General features: G+C 41.1%; 1 protein-coding gene across 3 annotated transcripts in view; it reads left to right on the forward strand.

Annotated features, from left to right (window-relative positions):
* The window catches only part of cacnb1 (calcium channel, voltage-dependent, beta 1 subunit), a 39,705-nt gene extending 18,901 nt beyond the window's left edge, over positions 1 to 20,804 (forward strand). Inside the window, exons 3-14 of one of the 3 annotated variants that reach the window (XM_085404507.1) lie at positions 2,654 to 2,773; positions 2,956 to 3,078; positions 3,986 to 4,122; positions 4,576 to 4,643; positions 5,712 to 5,872; positions 9,563 to 9,643; positions 9,740 to 9,798; positions 11,245 to 11,354; positions 15,052 to 15,203; positions 15,329 to 15,424; positions 17,153 to 17,338; positions 18,699 to 20,804. In XM_085404507.1, coding sequence (XP_085260633.1) covers positions 2,654 to 2,773; positions 2,956 to 3,078; positions 3,986 to 4,122; positions 4,576 to 4,643; positions 5,712 to 5,872; positions 9,563 to 9,643; positions 9,740 to 9,798; positions 11,245 to 11,354; positions 15,052 to 15,203; positions 15,329 to 15,424; positions 17,153 to 17,338; positions 18,699 to 19,238 — 1,833 coding nt within the window. In that variant the 3' untranslated portion in view covers positions 19,239 to 20,804. Of the gene's footprint in view, positions 1 to 2,653; positions 2,774 to 2,955; positions 3,079 to 3,985; positions 4,123 to 4,575; positions 4,644 to 5,711; positions 5,873 to 6,335; positions 6,365 to 9,562; positions 9,644 to 9,739; positions 9,799 to 11,244; positions 11,355 to 15,051; positions 15,204 to 15,328; positions 15,425 to 17,152; positions 17,339 to 18,698 lie in introns of all 3 variants that reach the window. The other 2 variants (XM_085404508.1, XM_085404509.1) reach the window with 2 other exon arrangements.
* The last annotated feature ends 1,672 nt before the right edge of the window (positions 20,805 to 22,476 follow it).

Consider the following 22,476-nt stretch of genomic DNA (forward strand, 5'->3'; position numbering starts at 1 on the left):
AGAACTTCACTGTAACCTCTCTATACAACAAAGTTACACAGAACACCGTATCTGAATGCACAACATATCAAAACTTGAAGTAGATGGGCAACCTTAGCAGAGGACTGCGCTGCAAGCCACTCCTGTCAGCTAAGAACAAAATTGGACAACAGAAGATTGGAGAAGCATTGTCTGGTCTGATGAGTGCTGAATTCTGTTATTGCGTTTGGATTGTAGGGTAAGAATTTGATGTAAACCCAATGAGCGTTTGGATCCATCCTGCCTTGTGTCAGTTGAACAGGCTGTTTTTTTAATGTGTAATGTAATTTTCTTTGCACAAAAAGGGGCCAACCCTTATGACCAACTGAGCATCATATAATCTAAAATCTTATGGAATGTTTCTGGCACCTTGTTGAATCTATGCCATAAAGAATAAGGCAGTTGTGAAGGCTAAAGGGAGTCCAATCTGGTAATTACCAATTGTACCTAACAAATGTGTGTATGTGCCTAGTGACAAGAGCAAAATAATTGTGATTTCTCATTGTGCAGTGCTGCTAAGATGGCAGTGTAACTGTATTAATATTAGCATTGGTGAGTCTGTAATTGGTGAGTCTCAGTTGCAGAGGCGGGCGAAGTCATCACACTTTCTACAGTCATTGCAAAATAAGAGGCCCCAAGCAAATATGTGAGTTTTAGACTCATTCATTAATGTTCTGTAGTTAATAAGAGGAATCAGATCATTTGCGCTGTCTAATTTTAACTTGTTTTATGTTCATTTATATTAGAGTGTCCTTGGGTGTTTTTAAAGGCACCTATAAATAAATTGTATTATTATTATGATCATAAAACTTACATACTGACAATTCACTGATTGGCATCAGAAATCGTATGAGCCTTTGAAATACTGAATGCAAAAGGTTTACTTTAATTGAACTAATTACAGCTTAATTATTTTAGGGAAATGTTGTTTTTTTTTACTAGATATTAAAAATTAAAAAATAATGTAACGTCCCACCTGCTGTACTCCAAAGAACTACTAGGTGTGCTGCATCTATTAGACCCACTGGAGAAACACTGGAACAGTTATTATAAAAGTGTGGGAAAAGCCTGCAGGTGAACTCCTGCAGTATAGGAAAGGAAAAATCGATATTTATTATTAGGATATATATTTATATATCTATAGTTATATTTTAAAAGAAACAGAAGTGATTGATTACATGAAAATCATTCTTTCTTATTTAGACAATATATAGTCCTGATTCGTCTTGTGTCAGTTTTGGAAAAGAAGTAACAGGATGGAACAGATGTAACAGTAGCTATCAGGAGCCTGAAGTAAAGCTGTTAATGGGTCTATTTCCATTAACAGTTTTTCATAATCACTGAGAATACAAACTTAGGCCTATGTGATGGTTGGATTAAACTAGATAGTTGAATAAAATCACACAGTTACTTCTAATGTTTTCTTACCATTAACTTTGCAAAAGTAGGATAAATCACATGTCCTGTGTTGTTGTTGGTTGCTAAGCTTTAAGGAAAACAGAAAGCAACAGCAGCGCCAACAGTAAGATTTGACCAGTAATGCACTGAGTGTAGTTACACAGTGAAAAGCACTGCTAGTATACTCACGTTCTCCAATCTGTGGATTTATAAAAAAAAAAAATTTGTTGACATACTTTAACTCTAATATTGGCATCAATACCGAAAGAAATTCCTAACAATAGCCGGCCACAGTCCAAAGATATCTGTTATACTCACTGTTTGTCTGAGTACACATGTGCAGGGAATTTTTCATCATCATTGCATATGCTGTATGTCATCTTTGTTCATTCTCACCTCTATTTTAAAAACCCACACCTAGTGACTCATTTTTTTCTGCCTGGAACATTCATTTGTCCACATTTTTGTCAGTACCTCCCACAAAGCATCAGGCAGCCTGTCAGCTCAAAAACGAAAACAGCAACAAGAGAACAAGTGGGATTGTTATATAAATTGAACACTCGAACACTTCAGAAGTTCAGGCTGCCTCCCTCCCTGCGCTGGACATGCTGAGCAGTACAGCGGGTCGACTCTGCAGGCTCGGAGGAGGCTCGGGTTTTTGATTGTGGCATGGGTGTCTGAAAGAGGGTCAGCAGGAGAGAGTTACAGTGCATGAGTGGTGGATGTGTTAGAAACTGTAGCCACTTCATGAGAAATTTATATCCTCGCTGATATTATAAACAGTCCTCGAGCCATTTTTTTCCCCTCTCCACATCTTTCTGTCTGTACTTGACACACCCACACATGCTGAATCTATTGTGCCTGTGCAAAAAATACGATTTAACACCCCGGCCGCTCTCGATGCTGCGGTGGAAGTGTCGGCAAATGAAAATGTTATGCATCCTTCCAACCTCGAATAACACAGAGTCAGCTTCATGCAGTGTGATGGGCGGGGTTCTCTTTGTGTTTATTTAGGTTGCACTTCACAAGGTGGTCTTGATATTATAATCTCAGGATATTAAAAAAACAGGCTGCAACCTTTACTCCTCATATTGAGGAGCAGCTGAAAGACACATACCTGGATTTAAGGTGCAACACGAGTGGACTGATGGGCATGCAATTCATCAGTTAGACTGCAAACCTCATGCTTATTTGGTCTAACTCTGCTTTCGTTATATGAATTCTTTGTGCATTTCAGGGCTCTGCAGACTCCTACACCAGCCGACCGTCGGACTCGGACGTGTCCCTGGAGGAGGACCCTGAGGCTCTGAGGAAGGAGGCCGACAGGCAGGCTCTCGCCACACTCGAGAAAGCAAAGGTCAGAGATCAAGCCTTTCACATCCATCTCTTATGCTGTGTGCTCATCCTTATTGAGTAACTGTCACGTGATTAAGTGTTTGGACACAGTTAAATCTCTTCAGCTGTATCAGGCACCTCTAAAGTGCGATTTAGTGAGCTGCTCTGTGCATACTAATACCTTTTCTCCCATCTTGGCTCCAGACCAAACCAGTGGCATTTGCTGTGCGTACAAATGTTGGTTACAACCCAGGCCCCAATGATGATGTTCCTGTGCAGGGCATGGCCATCTCCTTTGAAGCCAAAGACTTCTTGCACATTAAAGAGGTTTGAACTTATTTCATTCTCTTATTATAGAGTCATTTCAGTACATTTTTCACACTGAGAGTAATTTCTGTGGCTTAGAGCACCAACGTTAACTAAAGTTAATGCTTTTGAGTTCGAGTGAGGATATTTTGGATTTTGGATGGTATTGGGAAAAGAATGCCAGTAGCATATTGGCCCCATCCAAAAACTGTCAGTGGTGGTGGGTGGGAAACCAATGAGGGATCATGCTACAACTTATTGCACTGCCTCCTTCTTTTGTAAAGCCTAGCCAGGCCATGAGTGGGAGTTAGCTGCAATACAAGCTGCAGTGCAGTGAGAAATAGGTGATCCAAATTTGGGAAAAAAATGGGAAAATATTTGCTAAATAAAAGTAGTGCTCTGATTTGTTTAATACTGTTTGATACTTTGAGTGACTCAAGATACAGAATTGTGTGTTTTTACCAAGTTTGGGCTGTCATTTAGCTTGTTTTACACTTTATATTTAGTCTAAAGTTTCATATAAAACCTTAATAATCATATTCAAAAAGTTTTAAATGATGAAAGTTTTAATGCAGCCCTATTTGGGAAAAATTTCTGGCTGCAGAAATGCTCTTGTGCTCTACTGGAGAAGTGATGATTCACAGTTTAAATTAAGCCTTATTTAGCTTATATTGGACCTTGGTGCCGGCCCTCTTCTGTTTGAGATGAGACACTTTAACTTCTCTCCTTTTAAGGCTGCTCTCTCCTTAAGCCATTTCTTCTGATAGTCCTCCCCCGGCATTAAGAAGGTTTGAAACTATAGCCATGTTTGTACAATGGTGGATTCTCATGTTTAATATATCCATGGCAGAAAACAAGGGTCAAATGGTAAAATATATTTGTATAAAATGCTGCATTGCCCTCTGATGCCTGTCTGTTCTGAATACAGAAGTACAACAATGACTGGTGGATCGGGCGTCTGGTGAAAGAGGGCTGTGAGGTGGGCTTCATTCCCAGCCCGGTCAAACTGGAGAACACCCGTCTGCTGCAGGAGCAGAGGATGAGGCAAAACCGACTCAGCTCCAGGTAACAATGAAGAGCGAGCTCTCTGTGTCTGCGTTATCAGCAGCACAAACAAGAACCCACTCTTTAAAACAGGTCACACATGAGTCACACAGCACTCAGCGGCAATGTAAAACATACTGAAATAGACAAAAGCACTGCTGTGAGTCACTCTGTTACTCAGTGCATCTATAGTATAGTATGTACAAAAGTCTCTATAGTCTCTGTATTTACACATGCAGTAGAGGAAACAGATTTTAGTATACATATTAGTTGAATATGAATTTCTGCACAGTCAGCAGGTAATTTAAGCAGTTTTCCACGTGTTCTCTTTGTTTTTTAATGTTTACATTCGCATCATCATATGTAACAATTTGTGTCTTCTTCTTTGTTTAAGGTAGAAAATAAAAATGAAATCAAAAGGAATCATGTATCGTTCTCCAAGCTATGATTTGTGCCCGTTTTTCTGTATTTCAGTAAATCTGGAGGAAGTTCTAGTCTTGACGTTGCCACGGGAACCCGCAGGCCTACTCCACCTGGAACAGGTGAGGTCACAAGGTCGCCCTGTCACGTGGAAACATAGTGCCTGTCTGTGTGTGTGCGTTTGTGTGGGCACCTGAAAGGGTGAGAGAGAGCGAGAGAGAGATAGCAAGATGAGACGGGCGCCTGATATTTAGATGAAAATTTTAATTGGCTAGTTAGTCAGGCATGATGATGAATCACAGCGTGTCTCAGTGGGTTGCTGTGTGAAGCGAGAAAGGTCTTAGGAGGTCTGTCATTAGCACACAAGACGGGACTGAAATAGAGCCAAAAATGAACTTCACTCATTAAACTTGTTAAGTACGTCTGGCTGACAGAGAGAAGGAGAGACGGTGGAGGAAATGGGTAAACATAAACATCTCTTGATTGACTTTAAAAGGCTTTGCATATCTGTGTAACAGAAAAATCATCTCTCTAACACACCTTGTACATCCTAAGTTGTTGTTCTGACTCAAAGTCAGAATTTGACATAGATTCGAGATATACTAGAGAGAGTTAGATATACACACACATTTTAATGAGCTACAAATTTGTTACTTTTGTACAATTTTGTTACAATTACTCAACCCTTCCATGATATACCTTTAAAACAAGACACCTGCAAGGCCCCATTCACCCTCCCTCATCCCTATAGCAACACACACCCTGTCTCCACCCTAAACTTCCCTCTTTGCTTGATTCCTTCTTTCCTACCTGTACCTTTTTCCAGTTCCCGCTGCAGCCATCCTTCTCAACGGTTCGTTCACATCTTTACTTCAGGTTTTGTTTCTTTCTCGTCGCACCAAATTCACTTTCTGTGCTCTGCCTCATAAAATTGTGGTGTGTTCTTTTTAAGACTCTTGTAAGTGTCGTTTCCAGTTTAAATCATACTCTGTGTCACTTTTTTCCAGTCTCTGTGCCATCTCTTGCCTCTCTCTGGATGCATCTCACACTTTATTCTTCCCCCTCTTGCCTTTTCTCCCTTCTGCTATTCTCTCTGCTCTCATCCTTTTTCACTCCACCTCATCTCGCTTTCTCCTCTTTCTCCTGTTCTTTTGTTCCGTCTCTCCAACGTCCACCCTTCCCATCATCAGCTCACGTAGACATGTCCACAGTGGCCTTTGACGTTGACCCCCTCGACCTGGAGGCTGAGGAGGCCCCTGAGTCCCAGGGTGACCCTCGCTCTTCCAAGAGCATGTCAGGCAGCGTAACATCCCCCCAGGCCAACATCCACCGACTGCCCTTCTTTAAGAAGGTAACATTAGAGGGCAAGGTGATCTCTCTCCTCCTCCGTCCTGCATTTGCCCCCCTTTCCTCCAAGATATCCAGGTTTAAGCTCTCCTTCTTCCACTCTACATCTCTCACTAACCTCTCATAACTGATCCGTCCCTGCTGCTGCTATAGATCCAAAATCTAACACTGTTTGGCCCCTCAGGCTCCCACGGTTACAGTGATATGTTTGGATGTGCGTTTCTGTGCTTGTTGAGCTGGGAGAGGCGTTGAGCTAACTGATCCTCTCTGAAATAGCTGCTGCTGGATATCAGTCTGAATATGAATTCACAGAGGAGGCAGTCAGTGTAAACTCTGCTTTAATCAACAAACAGCTCCTCTCCCAATTCCCCCACCCCTCTAATCCAAACCTGTCAATAACTAAATGTGCTCTTGTGTTTTGTGCTTTTTTTTGTCTCCTCTGGCTTTTGTGTGGATTGATACTGTAGGTGGCCCGGCTAAACAGAAACAGAAGTCGGTGAGTGTGGCTTGTCTTCAAGACTAACCTCTAGCATTTCGTCTTTTTTCCTCCGTCTCCTCGTCTTCTGTTTGTTGTCTCCTCTTTTTATTCTGTGTATCACTTCTGATGCTCGTTAGCGCAAAAATATTCACTGGATCATTTGTAAATTGTGGTGACACTTCTGTCATTTCCTCAGAGCGTGTATCACAGCTGTTAGTGTGCAGATGCAGGTGCAGAGCCGTCCCAGACCCTGTTAGTCAGCACGTGGCTATAATGCATCCTGACATGCTTTCATTTTCATTTGTGATGGCTGATTTGAGTCACAGTGGCCCACAATCAGCAGTTTTTATGCTTTTCAGCACAATTTCAATCACACGTAAAGGCTGAAGGCTGTTGCGGTAGGAGTAAGAAATACAAGCAACACCATTCGCACAGCAATACTTATCACAGCAATATCTCATAAGGTTTAAAATTCATTTCACGACATATTGTTATCAATTTTTTTATTCATTATGCACTTTTAGCCCACTTTAGGACATTTGTAACTCCCAGTCATTTCAATTAAAAAATGGAAATTGCACAATAATAAATGAAATAACTACAGAGCACAAGAGAAAAGAAGCCTGAAAGGTTTAATCAAACATCCCACTCACTGAAGAGAAAAGACATTTTTATAGCTTATTGTTATTAACCTAGTGGGGGGGGCAGAAACACTATATTCACAAGAGTAAAACACAAAAATGAGGAGTTTAGCTAAACAGCTAGGGGAAACAAACAGGAGAGAAAACATGATGAGAGTATAATCAGACATCTTCAGTGAGGACAAAGGGAAAGAGGCAACTGTGGTTGCAGCCATATAGTCAGTTTCAAGGTTATTAACTGAGCGAAGTATCTACATAACAGCCGTAATAACATCTGTTCATCTTCTCTGTATACTAAGAAAAGGTAGTTCAGTACTTACTTTATTACCCCCTTTAGCAGCAGATATATTGGACAAGGAAAGAAGATAAGCTGTCCCAGAATTCATAGCAAATACATCATCATACCATGACGATCAACAAAAGTGCCAAAGTGAAACATTTTGTGTAAAAGTTTTCATTTTGTACTATAGGATGCTAAAATGTTTCATATTTACAATAGCAGAGTGTTAAACCCACAGCTAAAGCGATGAAGTGATTTGAAGGGAATTTGACTTTACTCAAGGAGTAAAATTGTAAAATTGAGAAAAGTGGTTATACTGGCTAAGTCTTTAGTAAATGTCATAAGAAAATAAGATTTATTTCCTAAAGACCATAAGCTTGCTTTTCTTTAAAGTATGAGTTATGAAAAGAAACGGGAAGTAAAACTGGAAGAAGAACCACCTTTAAAGTAAAAGAGGAAATGACAACTGGGGAAAACAGGTAACAGGTACTGATATACAGACAGGAGAAAGCAAGTGAGGGAATCCTCAAGCTACACTACTACTATTACTATAATCACAAGAAGAAAGGACACGAGCCGAAATTGAATGATATCAACAACAAAAAAAACTGAGATTGTGACATGAAAATAATGCAAATGGGATTCATTTTCTCCCTGGCTGACTAAAATACTTTAAGTTCTTTCTTTCAATTTATGTTTGAAACCTAAACAAATATGGCTCGGCTCCCACAATAGACTGGGAAAGCTATCCAGTTTATACGCCACCTTTCACCCTCTGACAGCTGGGATAAGCTCCAGTCCTTCCATGGCTCTTAAACTGGATTAGCAGACATGATGGATATGCAGAAGCACATGTAAGATCATTGAATATAAATAAGATATATTTTATTTACGCCAAAGCTGTGAAATTTCTTTGTTACAGTAGTTAAAAATGAAGTAAAAATGAAGCCGGGGTTAATACCCATCAATTCTTCCATTCCCATCCAATTCTGGAGCTGAATCAGTGTCATAATAATATTATTACTTATTATTGCAATATAATATAAGGGAAACTGCATATCTAACATTAAAGGATGGGTAAGTCGGGTAATTTGATTTCAGCTTTCCAGTTTAATCTTTCGTCTACGAGAGCTCACACGAGTTTTCTGTGTGATACCTGATGGAAATTCGCAGTCATCCTTTGCATCATTTTTGAAAAGTATTGGATATAAATTCGATTTTTTTCTGTTGTATAAACATGAAACTGTGAAACCAAATATCTACACGCTGGAACTGTATAACGTGTGATTGGAGAAGAACAATAAACCGCGTGTCATTCCTCCCCGTGCTAAATTGTTCCCTGCGCTCCTGTTTTTCCCGAACGAATGAGTAGTGTTGTGATGTTCAGGGCTCCAGCGCTGCCCCTTTATAGACAAGAGCCATTTGGAAGCTTTTATATTATTTATTTTTAGCTTCTGTGAATACAAATTGGGTGAAATGAGCTTCCGTTGTTCTGCTTTATGTAATGTAATGTAGAAGCGGGACACTCCAGCACTTTCTCTTGCCTGAAGTGCTGTACAGCGTGCACAGGGGCGGGGGCGTGCTTGGAGTACAAATGTAGAAAAGGTTAAAAAAAAAAATCCAGTTTCATTGTCAGAGTATATCGGACATGTGACTCCTTCCATCCATTTCTCACTAACAGAGGACAGAAACTAATGGATCAGTTGATAATTTACTAATGAGCCTAAAGTTCAACAATGCAGGTGGAAATTTGATTATAAATGCTACACTGATTTTTTAGTTTTAGTTTTTTTTAAATATAAGAAAGTTGATTTTTTTTAACCATAAAATACTACTCGTACTGCAAACAATACCTTGCAGTAATTATGTGACAGTGCAGAAGGAAAAGAAAGAGCTGCAAAGGATGACGTTTGTCTTAAGAGCTGTGACGCAGTCGTGAGATTTCTCCTGACAACCTGGCATCTGGGTTAATTACGGGCACTTTAATTATGTGAGACTGCAGACTGAGAAGTAGAAGCCAAGGCTTTCGGTGAGAAATTGATCCCTGACCCTGAACATTCATAGACACTCAATAACGCAAATGGACTCCAAATTTCTGGAACTCTCCATCCATCAATCTGACTGCTCACAGAAGAGAAGGAGGGTTTATGGGGAGTGGGTGGGGCTGTTTTGTGTCAAGTTAATGTTGATTTGTGTGTGAGTATAACCCTGTGACTGCAGGTCTTCTAAGGTCTTTGGAAATGTGCTGAGTGTATAACGTGACACCAACTCACGTGCTGTGTTGTCCATGCTCAGATGGAGCATGTCCCCCCTTACGACGTGGTTCCCTCCATGAGGCCCATCGTCCTAGTCGGACCTTCACTCAAAGGCTATGAAGTAAGGAGAAGCAGCGCATTCTCGGCTTGTAATTTCTACTTTCATTGGATTTTACTATTAAATATTACTTGTTTCTGATGTCTGATGTTTTACTAGGTGACGGACATGATGCAGAAAGCACTTTTTGACTTCCTGAAACACAAGTTTGAGGGCAGGTAAGAATGGAGGCTTACACCCATCCAGGATTTTTGTTTTTTAATGATTATCCATAATCATATACACTCCAGCCACTTCATTAGGTACATCTTGTCCAGCCCTTTAACCAGTTTGCACCCGATAACTTCCTCAAGTCTTCGTGGCATTTATTTAACAATGTGCTGGAAATATTGCTCAGAGATTTTGGTCCAGATTAACATGAAACCAGTTCCAGCACACCCCAAAGATGCCCTATTGGGCAGAGATCTGATGACTGTGAAGGCTGTTTGTTTGTATTTGTGCTTTATTTGTTTTGTGGGGGGGGGGGTTTTACATCAAATTCTGACCCTACCATCCAAATTTCACAGCATAAATTGAAATTCAGTAAGACCACGCAACTTTTCCCCCCCAACATTCTGTTGTCCAGTTATAGCCTCAGTTTCTAGTTCTTAGCTGGCAAGAGTGGCACCCGGTGTGGTCTTCTGCTGCTGTAACCCTTCTGCTACAATGTTCAACATGTTGTGATTCAGAGATACTTTTCTGCAAGCATTGATTTTAACAAGGGGTTATTTGAATTACTGTTGCCTTTACTTACCTCAGGTTACAGCTTGAAGTAGTCTTGTCATTCTCCTCTGACCTCTGACATCAGCGAGGCATTTGTACCAAGACAACTGGATATATTATATTATATTATATTATATTATATTATATTATATTATATTATATTATATTATATTATATTATATTATATTATATTATATTATATTATATTATATTATATTATATACTGGATATTTCTTCTTTTTTGGACCATTCTCTGTAACCCCGAGAGATGGTTGTGTGGGGAAATCCCAGCAGATCCTGTAGATTAGCAGTTTGATAGCTGATTCCTGTATGGCATCAACAATCATGCCACGTTCAAAACACCTAAATCACCTTTCATCGCCATTCTGATGCTTAGTTTGAACCTCAGTATGTCATCCTGACCGTCTGCATGCCTAAAACACTCCGATTAGATACTTCGATTAGTGAGCAGTTGAACAGTTGTACCTAATAAAGTGGCCCATCAGTGTACATGACATTACTGGATCATAATATTGATTCATTAAGGTGTATATCCCTTAAATGTTATAGCCTGAGATGGATTACAGAGATCAGTATTTGCATTAGAAGTGGAAAGCACTGTAACATAATTGCTTAAATAAAATAAAAGTACAATAAAACTGTATATGAGTAAGTGTTTGTAGTTACTTTAGATGTCCTATTTATGCCTTCATCCACTGATATTGAGGATTGAAAGATGAACAGTACGCTAGTCTAGTTGGCGGTACAAAGGAAGGCCAATCATATTTCTGTGTCACTCCATGCCCCTCCCCCCTCTGGACACACCCTTGCAGCCATGATAGACTCTAAATTTAATAGGTTTCTTTTTACTGACCCACTAATGTGCTGGCTCTCTGTTTCAGGATATCCATCACACGGGTGACAGCAGACATCTCTCTGGCCAAACGTTCAGTCCTCAACAACCCGAGCAAACACACTATCATTGAGCGCTCCAGTACCCGCTCGAGCCTGGGTAAGAGGACGCTTTTGTTATCCACAAACCACAACAGGCAGAATCACACTGAGAAACGCAACGCAGACAGTTCGTGACAATTAGGATTTAATTTTTACTCTTTCAACAGCTGACATATTAAAGTTTAGGGAGAATATTAGTGTAATGTATTTTTGTTCATCACATCATGTTACTGAACATCTTTCACTGTCCTTCATATCTATATTTCTTTAAGTGTGTCTCTCTTTTATTTAGACAGACAAGAGTCCATTAATATTGCGTTGTTGTTGTTGTTGTTGTTGTTGTTTTTTAAATACTCAACAGCAGCTGGGAAATTACATTTTTAGCAAATGTTACTAAAACAGGAGAAACATTGCATTTGCTATTTTATATCAGCCACACAGGGAATGTTGGACTGATCAAAAAGACAGTGTGTTTCTGTGTGTGGACATATCTCACACAAGCTGACTTGTAAATGATTAAAGGGATGACTGACCCCAAAATCACATTTACATATTTTCCTCTTGTCCGTAGTGCCAATTATTCATCTAGGTTGTTATGGTGATTTGCCATTTTTTAAGATTTTAAAGGTGTCTGCCCTCGCTTGCATATAATGAGACTAGATGGCACTCAGCTTAAATTTCCCTCAATCATGACCCAGTTCCCAAAATATGTCCAGAAGTCTTGTTATAAGCAGTTTTATCTACAGTCATGTGAAAATACTGCTTATGTAGGACTTAAGAGGGAAAGTAGCTGCCAGATCCTGCTAATCAAATCCATAAGCACCAGTGGTGGCAGTGATTGAATCGATCATGAAGTCTAAAGTCGAATGTGAAGCCATCTGCCATCAGCTAACGGTTGGCCAAAATCAGGTCATGCAAAAGAATGACCAAAAAGGCATAAAAGTGTTGCAGTGGCCCAGTCAAAGTCCAGACCTCCACCTGACTGAAATCCCGCCAGTGCCTTAAACAAGCTGTGCACAAACAAATGCCAACTGCCAATGGCTGCCCCTCTCTGAGCCTGGTTCTGCTTGAGGCCTCTTCTTGTTAAAAAGGAGTTCTTACTCTCCACTGTCACTAAATGCTTGCTCATACGGTGTCATATGATCGTTGGGCTTTTCAGCATTTTTTAGAACTTCTATCCATTCATCCATCTGCCACTTATCCAAATCAAGGTCGTGGGGGGTTAGAGCGTATCCCAGCTGTCATAGGGCAACTGAATAAGGTGCCAGTCTGTCATAAGGTTGACACAGAGAAAAAACAATCATTCACCCTCATACCTATGGCCAATTTACCTTGGAGATAACAGGTAAGCATCACGCACAAGGGCTGGTATCTTGAGATCTGAGGAGCTCACAGAGAAATGGCCTAAATAAATAAAAAGCACTGCAGGCACTACACAAGTTAATATATTTGATTATGGGGTGAGCTATAACTTGTAGTCTTTAGACCAGCGGTCCCCAACCCCCGGGCCTCGGACCGGTACCGGTCCGTGAGTCGTTTGGTACCGGGCCGCGAGAGTTGAGGCTCAGGTGTGAAATGTATAGTTTTCAGGGTTTTTATCGGTTTTCAGTGTTATTTTGTTATCGTTTTTATCGTTAACTCGGTTTTCCTGGGTCTTTTCACGTGTATTATGAATAAATCTTCTTTTTTTCGGTACCGGTACTAGTTTTATTTTGTTGTATTTATCCGCGACACCTTAAAGGCCGGTCCGTGAAAATATTGTCGGGCATAAACTGGTCCGTGACGCAAAAAAGGTTGGGGACCGCTGCTTTAGACAACAGTCACACTCTTCTTCATACAAATATCAACTTTAAAGACTTAAAGACAGACTTCTTAAAATATGGATCAGTCTGTAGCTGGGTTTAGTCTTTTTATTTGACTTCTTAATAAAAAGACAAATGTAGAAAATCATCAGACTTAATATCTTTTAAGCTTTACACATTAAGAATATGTGTAAAATAGCATACTGTCTGTATTCAAGCACAAAATGAAGCTCTTGAAGCTGAATGTTTGAGAAAAACATTTCAGCATCTGTGTTGTCAGAGGTGTGGTTATCAGTGACATCACATGGAGGACTTTTCTTTCAAATGTATACATGATAAATCGGAATATTTTAGGTTAGATAATTACTAACGATCAGTTCTAGCAGTTAACGTACTTCAGTTTCAAGTTTGAGGTGTATCATCCAAAGACACGAGACTGTCACTTATTTTCTTTTTACACCTGCTCTGATTGCCTGAGTCTGATCTGGCCTCCTCTCTCTCTTCATCCTGTCTACACCCATCCTCCCCCCTTTCTCTCCCACCACCCATCCTCTTCCTCCTCTGTCTTTTGATTCAGACGTACTGGGTACGTATGCTCTTCCCGCAACAAAACAATGAAGCATCTCTTTCTCTTTCCTTCCCCTCCCCTTTTTCTTCTAACTATATTCATCATCTGCTCATACATCGTTGTCTGCCTGTCTGCTTGCCTGTCAGTTTCTCTGTTCCTCATACTTCTGTGTGACAGCCTGTAGTCTCTTAACAAAAAGAAACCAATTACAAAACCCAAGCAGGAAGAGATCCGTGGGAGGGCAGCAGAGCGGCTGGTAGCAGAGAGGGAAGACGATACTCTCCCATCCTGCTGTCACCCTTATGTTGTGACTCATAATGCTGTTTATCTTCAGTCATACCCAAGGATAGCATCTATTGCAGCTGGACCTTGCCTTTTAAATTCACTCTTGTCATCACGGGGGAGCAAACGTCTCTCTGAAGTTAAATCCAAATTCGCAGAAGGCTTTGTCGAGGTTAATGGAAACCTTGGCTGCTGTTTCTTTGTACAACTTAAAAGTTCACGTCTCTTGTCATTCTGCAGAGACCCCGTTTCGCCTCCGGCTTTAATTCTCTATCCTTTAGCCCTCTGGAGGCTGCTGAAATGTGCGGGCCACGTCTCTGTGCAGATTGCCTTGCCCCTGTTATCTCTCTTTGCCACTTGGGTTGGCAGCGCACAGACACCTCGGAGGCGCTGAGGGTTGACCAGACAGACGAGGAACATTCTGGTTTTCGGTTTTAATCTCGCTCCTTACACGTCGACAGGCTGATAAAAAGGTGGAGCTGTCTTCGAAATGCTAAATAACCAGCTTTTATAGGCTGCTGTTGAGGAACAATGAACACAACGTTCAGCATTCTACAGCCTTGAGTGGTGCACCTGATAGTATAATTACCGCTGTGCCTATTAGTGCTAACAAAACAACTAATGTTCCACTTCATCTATTTAATGAGGTTGTTTTTTTTGTTTGTTTGGTTGTTTTTTTGTCGTTGATGTTTCTGTTTTAGTTACATGGTGAGAACTTGTGCCCTTATTGTAAGTTATTTCAAGTACCACAGGCATCTCATTCTTAAGTGCCTCCTTTCTCTGCACCTTTTAAAAAAGCATTAAATACATATCTGAAATGTCAGGAGGGGGCAGGAGAATGAGGATGTTCGAGCGCTCCATTTAGCTGTGCATAAATGGAACTTTTAACTGTGGTCCAATCTGATTCATACGCTTGGAGCTGTTTTGTTTTCCTCTTAACTCCGACATGCATGAGTAAGAACTAACACGTCTGTTATGTACTTTTGCACAAAGTTAAGGGAGATTGGCTCACATGCAGTGCTTTAACTCCTCAAACAGAGATCATGTATCTGTTTTGTTGTCTCACTGTATTCACGTGTCTTGTCTGTTTCCTGGGCATTCAGCTGAGGTGCAGAGTGAGATCGAGCGTATCTTCGAGCTGGCCCGAACTCTCCAGCTTGTTGCTTTGGATGCCGACACCATTAACCACCCCTCTCAACTGGCTAAGACTTCCCTGGCTCCCATCATTGTTTATATCAAAATAGCTTCCCCTAAGGTATGCCTGTTTCATTCATTCATTTAAACCGATTCTCATACTTAATTTTGGAATGACTCTACCGTCTTCTGATTCTGATAGCAGTAAATATTGTTTCAGTTCAGTGCTCTGCTATCTCCCTGCAGGTTCTCCAGAGGCTCATTAAATCCAGAGGGAAGTCCCAGGCTAAACACTTAAACGTGCAGATGGTTGCAGCAGACAAGCTGGCTCAGTGCCCACCTGTGAGTTTTGCTTTGCGACTTGAGCTTTTTTAACATATTCTCATCCCCGGCTCATCACACCCTGACACTCAGTCAAATGAATTTGAACTCATCAAGTACCCCTTTGGGATTATTTTCCAACGGTATCTGACGATTAACAGCTGAAAGAAGACAGGTTCGAGGCCCTCAATTCAGTTTAATTCAATTTTATTTATACTGCCCCTCATCCAACAACGGCTGCTTTTATTCTGAGTGGGGGCCCTACAAAAATAACAATCAGACTACACCTTATGAGCAAGCACTTGGCAAGTGCTTTTTCCATCACAGTTTTTTGGGGGTTTAGGCATAAAACCTACTTGGATGGATTTCAGGAAAAGATGTAAAAACTTATATCACAGTACTTTCCGGTTTTACAGAATAACACTTATGCATCTATCTTTACATGAGCGGACTTTGACATGATTTTACAGAGCAATAAATGAGCTACTCTCAGGCTTTGCTAACAAATGATACATTTTTGGCACAGAGCTATAGAATCGCTCCTTAACAGGCTGCCTGTTATGCTTTTACGATAGACCTGATCGTTCTGTCTTGAGTAATATTTAGTCATCATCCCAGCTGGTTCCCTGTCGCTGTGTGTGGAGGAGCATAGAGACCATAGTCTGTATATGGCTGTTGTGTCAGCCATTGGTTTAGGACAATGCATTTTGAGTTCTGTCCACCTCCATATCAGTTTTTTTGAACGAGCGGGTTCTAAGGGCGGCACAATGATTCAGTAGTCAGCAGTGCTGCCTCACAGCTTTGCCTTTTTGTTTGGAGTTTCCATGTTCTCTGCATCCTCTAACAATACAAATACATGCTTGTTAAATTAATTGGTGACACCTAACTTACTCTAGGTTGGATGTAAGTGTGTGGTGTTTGCATATTTATAAAAAAAAAAAAAACAAGTTATAAAAATGCCAAAAATATCTTGTAGAATTCAGAGGCAAAACAGAAGACAGATGGAGAGGCATTTTCTTTAGGTTCAGAAGTGGCTTAATGAACTCATGTTGACTGTGAGCTCACATATCCACAACGTACTTCCGCTCCTTTTGCAATTTTCAAGTAGGGTCTTGCTTTAAAACTAGCTGCACATGCTACCTAGGCTTAAAGAAAAGTTGAAAATGCTGACCTCTATAGGCCACATCATTCACTGTCTTCCCCTGTGATGCTGGTTGCCATGATTTCTGCAGAAGCACTAAACTGCAGTGAACTGAATAACTACATTCGGTTGAACTCTCACTGAAATAACTGATCAGAAATATGGTTGTTTAAGTTTTTCATTATCAAACTGTATGAATTAGTGTAACTTACAGTCGAACTTCCCCATTAGAATTCAGGTGAGGGGGAACAGTGACTTCAATAAAATAAAATAAAATACCATACAGCTGTTATGAAAGGGAAAGCTAGATATAAACAGTTTTTTCCAGCAAACCGTAAATCTGCTTTTTAATACCTTTTTTTAAAATGCCTGACTCTTTTGTTGGGTTAGCCTCAAATGGCTACTAATTCCTTTCTCACCACTGGCATAATTTTTCAGATAGAGTTACCACTTGCTTAAATGCTGAGGCATTCTACATATGATGTCTTGAAAGGCGGAGCAGATGGTTTTGTGATAAAACAATTGGCTGTTACTAGAATTCATGTAAAGACAGAAGGAAAATTCACTTTGGTACAGTGAAATAAATGAAGAGCTGTTTTTTGTTGCAGGAATTATTTGACATCATCCTGGATGAGAACCAGCTGGAGGATGCCTGCGAACACCTGGCTGACTACCTTGAAGCCTACTGGAAGGCAACACACCCTCCAAGCAGCAACCCTCCCAACCCTCTGCTGAATCGTACCATGGCTACGGCAGCCCTGGCTGCCTCCCCAGAGCCCGTCTCCAACCTACAGGTACAGGTCCTCACCTCCCTGCGCAGAAATATGGATCCGTGGCCTGACATGGACGGCACTGTAGCCACTGAGGGGAAAGAGGAAGAACATGCTCTCTGAAGTCCAGTAGCACAGGGGGGTGGGGGGCGACTCCGGCAACTCAACCCAAACTCAGCAGCCTGTTCCTTTTACCCTGGAGTAGGAGTGCACTAATAGCCTGTTTATGCTGTATATAGGAAACCGCAGATACATCTGTGCAAGAAATTAACACCCAAATGAACCAACAAGGATCCAATTTTCCACACATGAACAGCTAGCCTAAGAACACCTACGAGTAAAAATGATGTAGTCTGCATGTTAGCAGGTCAGCTTTTCCTTCTGTGCACTGTTTAAAACTGTGAAAACAGCTCAGCTGAAAGCACACTGGACTCAAGGAATAACCTCAGAAGGTACCTCTGCCCCCACAATCCCTTCTATTTTACTGTAATCAGACGTAAAATAGCGTCTGCTGCCCCCACCCTGCCCTCTGCAGCTCTGTGGCCTCCTTTTCTTCAGCGCTTCTAGAGGCTGAAATCCAGTTTGCTGTCCTCCTCTCTGTTGCCATGGTACCACCCCTGAAAACAGCAAGTCATGTCCGCCTCTTCAAATAGAAACGCTTAGTTTGGTGGAGGCTGTTGCTAACACTCTGTCCGGTTTAATCAATTTATCTTAAGAGTGAGAGCAAAATACTAATCAGTTTTCATTCTGTTCTTCAGTTGCTACTGGCTCCTTATCAGCTAACATGAGCTGCATGCTGTCAGATTAATTACATGGCACACAAGCGACAGTCTTGCACCGAATGGACACAATTATGCAGGGATCCTTGACAAAAATGAATGAAAAGTATTTTTTTTTTAAAAAGATTCAAACTGGATTGAATTTTTAAATTTAAGGAAAACTGTTTCAGGATAAACATGTGAGCTATATCATTTTGCTGCTTTGTTCTGCCATGAGCTCAAACAGCCAGCAGATGGCACTATTGTAATTGTAGATATATAGTTTAGCTTCTTTATAAGTTGCTGGGATCTGTTTTCGTTTGTAGGTTGATATCATCATTTTATAACAGTCAATTAGCAGAACTAAACAATTTCTACTTACTGATTAAATTGTGTTGTTTGAGTATAGACTAGTGTGAGTATGCACAATGTTAATGTGGAATGTGTTTCATATAAGTATCTTCAGCACTAATGCCTTTAAAGTCATGGATTCTTAAGCTAGAACAAGTATGCATCTTTGTTCTTTCTGCCCTGTCTGCTAACCCTGCTAATTAACTGCTGACACCTTGGTGTGCTGTTTGTGTCTCTGCATGCTTTTCGTGTGGCATGGGTGCGGCTCGCTGCAGGGGGCGTACTTGGTGCATGGTGAGCAGAAGCGGGAAGGGCCTCTGACAGAGTGTGGTGGGAGCGGCACGCTGCATGACTATCAGACAGACCTGGGAGGGAAGCCCCAGCAGCAGCACCAGCAGCAAGCATACCTGCGCTCCTCTCGTGGCCAGCTACGAGGAGGCAGCGGGCGAGGCCTTTCACGGCAAGACACCTTCGACTCGGAGACCCAGGGCAGCCGGGACTCGGCCTACACCGAGGCCGGTGACTCCTGCATGGACATTGAGACCGACCCCTATGAGGAGCCTGAGCCCTACCGAGGAAGTGGGGGCAGCCGCCTCCACCTGGCGCAGCATCTCGGCCGACAAGCCTCCTGGGAAGACGAAGGTGCCGAGCCGGACCAGGAAAACCGAAACCACCCTCCGATGCCGAGCCAGACACATCCGCATGGACGTGCCAAGCTGAGGGAGCGTTACTGCCAGGATCCTGTGGACACAGGGGCCAACATGAGCCGCAACAAGAACCAGGATGACTGGGGGAGGGACGTCTACATCCGCTGAACGGTCATCATACCACAGAGCCAAGGAAGCCCCTGGACAGACTGAGGACAGAGGGAGAGGAGGGGATGGAGGGGAAATGCTCTGGTTTTTGGGTTCAACAGGAACTGAAGTGTAGGTTTGGGGCCATGCCGGTCAGGCTAACAAAAAAATCTGTTTACATCCCAGTACAATGTAAAGAAATACATCAACTGCCAGATGCCATTCTCATCAAGTTCTTCTTGTAATTCAGTTTATTTACATTTAGAAAAAATAATATTGGTCTTTTTTGTTTCTTATGTTAATACTGCATGAATATCATGGATTTCTATACTCACAGCACAAGGACAGTAATTGTTACGACTCTGATCTGTATGATTCGATCCTCTCTTCGATTGTAAAGTGCAAAGGTCGGTAGAGCCGTAGTGTATCACGTCTGTCCTCTGCAGTCTTAAACAGGGTCTAATGTCACGGTTCCCATGTACGTACAGTGTCAGGGTTTCTCTTTACCTTAAGCTCACTCAGTGCTTTTGGCTTTCAGGGTTTCCTCCCATACTGATATCCAGAAGTTTTGAGTCTCTCACCTCCACTTTCTTATCACCCAGACCTTAAAAAGTTGGTGGAGAAGTTGCCATATTTTAGCACGTAAATTTATCAATGTTGCTATACTCATGTCAGTGCGATAACAATGAATAATACACTCCAAAGATGTTTACTTCCTCCCTAACCTGGTTCAGTCACCATACCTGACTGTATATGTCTGACCCAGTCCTCCCATTTCTGTTATCCTCTTCTTCATGGGTGCTGAGGGCACCTCCAGTTGTTCTCTGGTTTCCAAATGTGGTGCAGATTCAAAGTAGTTGTGTGAACGAAACGTCCTGCCTTAGTCACTCCCACCCCTTATTTCAAGAAAACTCCAATCACAAGTGCCGGAATGTCTCGCCAAGCCATGTCCGCCGCTGCTGCGGTGGGATGTCTTAACTCTTGTTACACTCGTTTTCATACCATATCTCTGTCTCTTTGTGTCTCGTGGCTGCTCCGTCCCAGCTCGTTGCTCATCTCTTTTTTCTTTGCACCAGCTTCGTCGTCTGTTTTTCAGGGCTAACAGTTATATAAAAAGTACTTGTACGTGTGGTTAATCACTTCGAACTTCCACCCAAACAGCTCGCTTGTCTAATATTAAATACCACTCTCTTCTTACTCCTGATTTCTGACTGAATTAGTGTTGGGTTTTTGTTTTTTTCAGTGAACATTTGCATTATTTTTTTCAATCTTCAGTTCTTGTGAGCTAGTGAGAGGAGTATAAAGTGGGCAGTGGGGGGGATAGGATCAGCTTTGGTCTTTACACAGTTATCTATAATGGAGAATTCATGAATGTCTTTGGTAGGCTGCTTTGGCCCACCCCCGTCTTCAGTTGAATAAATAAATATTAAATAATGATCAGTAAATAATGTTATTGTTGCGTTATCGCAATTGTTAAAATGATGAAATAACATGTATCATTGGTGCCTGATTGTAGCTACATTTTGCTTTTTCTGCCTTTCATTTTTAATCTGTGGATAAATTCGTATTTTAATTAAAAATCGAATAAGAAAATGCCATTGTGTCATTTCATTGTTACAGTGAGATGTGATGAACAAAAACAGCTGTCAAAAATGCTAAATGTCTGCACGTGTATGTCTGCGTCGTGTTGTTTATTCCACTGGATACATGTGAACACATAGTTCAATACAAATCATAGAGTAGATTAGTTTTTCAATAAATTACATGATAATTAGTCAAAATTGATATGAAAAGCAAAAGACAGGCTTGCTGCTTCCATAGGAATTAAGAGGGTAAGTAGCAGCCAGGTACTGCTAATCAAATGCACTTAATTAATTAATCATCAGCACCTCTGTGGAAGCAGATATTTTGATAGTTTGCTGGTCTGGAGCATTCAGCTGGGTGTTAACACAATGCCACAATTTCTCCAGGAATGGATGTCTCAACAAATTTGCCCCATGTCAGAAAAATACCCAAGAGCTACATCTCAAACTTGACAGGCTTCTGTTAGCAATGCTAAATGCTAAAGTGCATCATAGAATAATTAGAATTAGAATAAAGAAGGGTATGAATTGAAAGTTCGCCAACAGAAAGCCTCTTCTCTCTAAAAAGAACACAGTATCATAGCTTCACAAAGATGAATCTGAACAAGCTACAAGAGTTGTGGAATAATGACCTTTGGATAGATGGGACCAATGTGGGAATGTTTACCCATAATGCACACCACCAGTTTAGCACAAAAACATCATAGCAACTGTGAAGCACAGTGGTGGAGGAGGGGGAAACTGTGCTTATTTTGTTTTTGCAGCAACACGACCTGGGCACCAACCATGTAGTCAACCATGACCGCCTCTGTATACGAAAATATTCTGGACACAAATGTGAGGCCATCTGTCTGACAGCTACACGTTGGACCAAACAAGGTCATGCAACAGGATAATAATCCCAAGTGCAGTAGCAAATGCCTGAAAAGGAACAGAATCGACTTGTTGAATCAACCTAAGGCCTTTAAAAAGCTGTGCAAAAACAAATCCCTGCAAACCCCAATGAGCAGAAGCAATGCTGTAAAGAAGAGTGGGCCAAAATTTCTCTATAATGATGCAAGAGACTAACAAAGTCGTGCTGAAAACAACTACTCTGCATTATTCTTGCTAAAGGTAGTTATACAAGCTATTGATTCATCAGGTTGTACTAAGCTTTTTCATATGACTGTCTTATTTTAAAAAAAAAAAAAAGCCAACACCACCCTGAATGTAGAAACTATCCCATACTTCTGCTGGGTGTAAACCTGCAAAACAATGAGCCACAAGAATGTTGACAGATTCTGAGAATAAAAAAAACAGTTTCACTTTGTATTCACAGAAACGTAATTTCCAAAATACTCGTGTCAAATTGCAGCACATTTCAAAACACCTGCATTTTCTGAAGTGCAGTTATGAAGTGCAGCTGGCTCACTCCAGGATGTGGTTTTTGTCATCGTCGAGCTGATGCTCTGCACAGGACAAACTGTCACAGACCTGAGACACGGTTTCCATCTGTAAATCGAAATGTGAGACTTACATCAGAGCGTTGCTCAACAGGGTCAAAATGACTGTAATAACAAACTGCTAAAAACTGACAGAACGGGACAGAACAAATATGTAACACATGTTTGCATGTATAACTAAAACTAAGGGTAAACTTCCATTATTATAGTTAAAGCAGGATAATTTTAAAGAAA

This window comes from Rhamphochromis longiceps, linkage group LG4 (assembly GCF_057381845.1).
Source record: "Rhamphochromis longiceps isolate RC_006_pf linkage group LG4, R_longiceps_female_GT1.1, whole genome shotgun sequence".
Classification (NCBI taxonomy): domain Eukaryota; kingdom Metazoa; phylum Chordata; class Actinopteri; order Cichliformes; family Cichlidae; genus Rhamphochromis; species Rhamphochromis longiceps.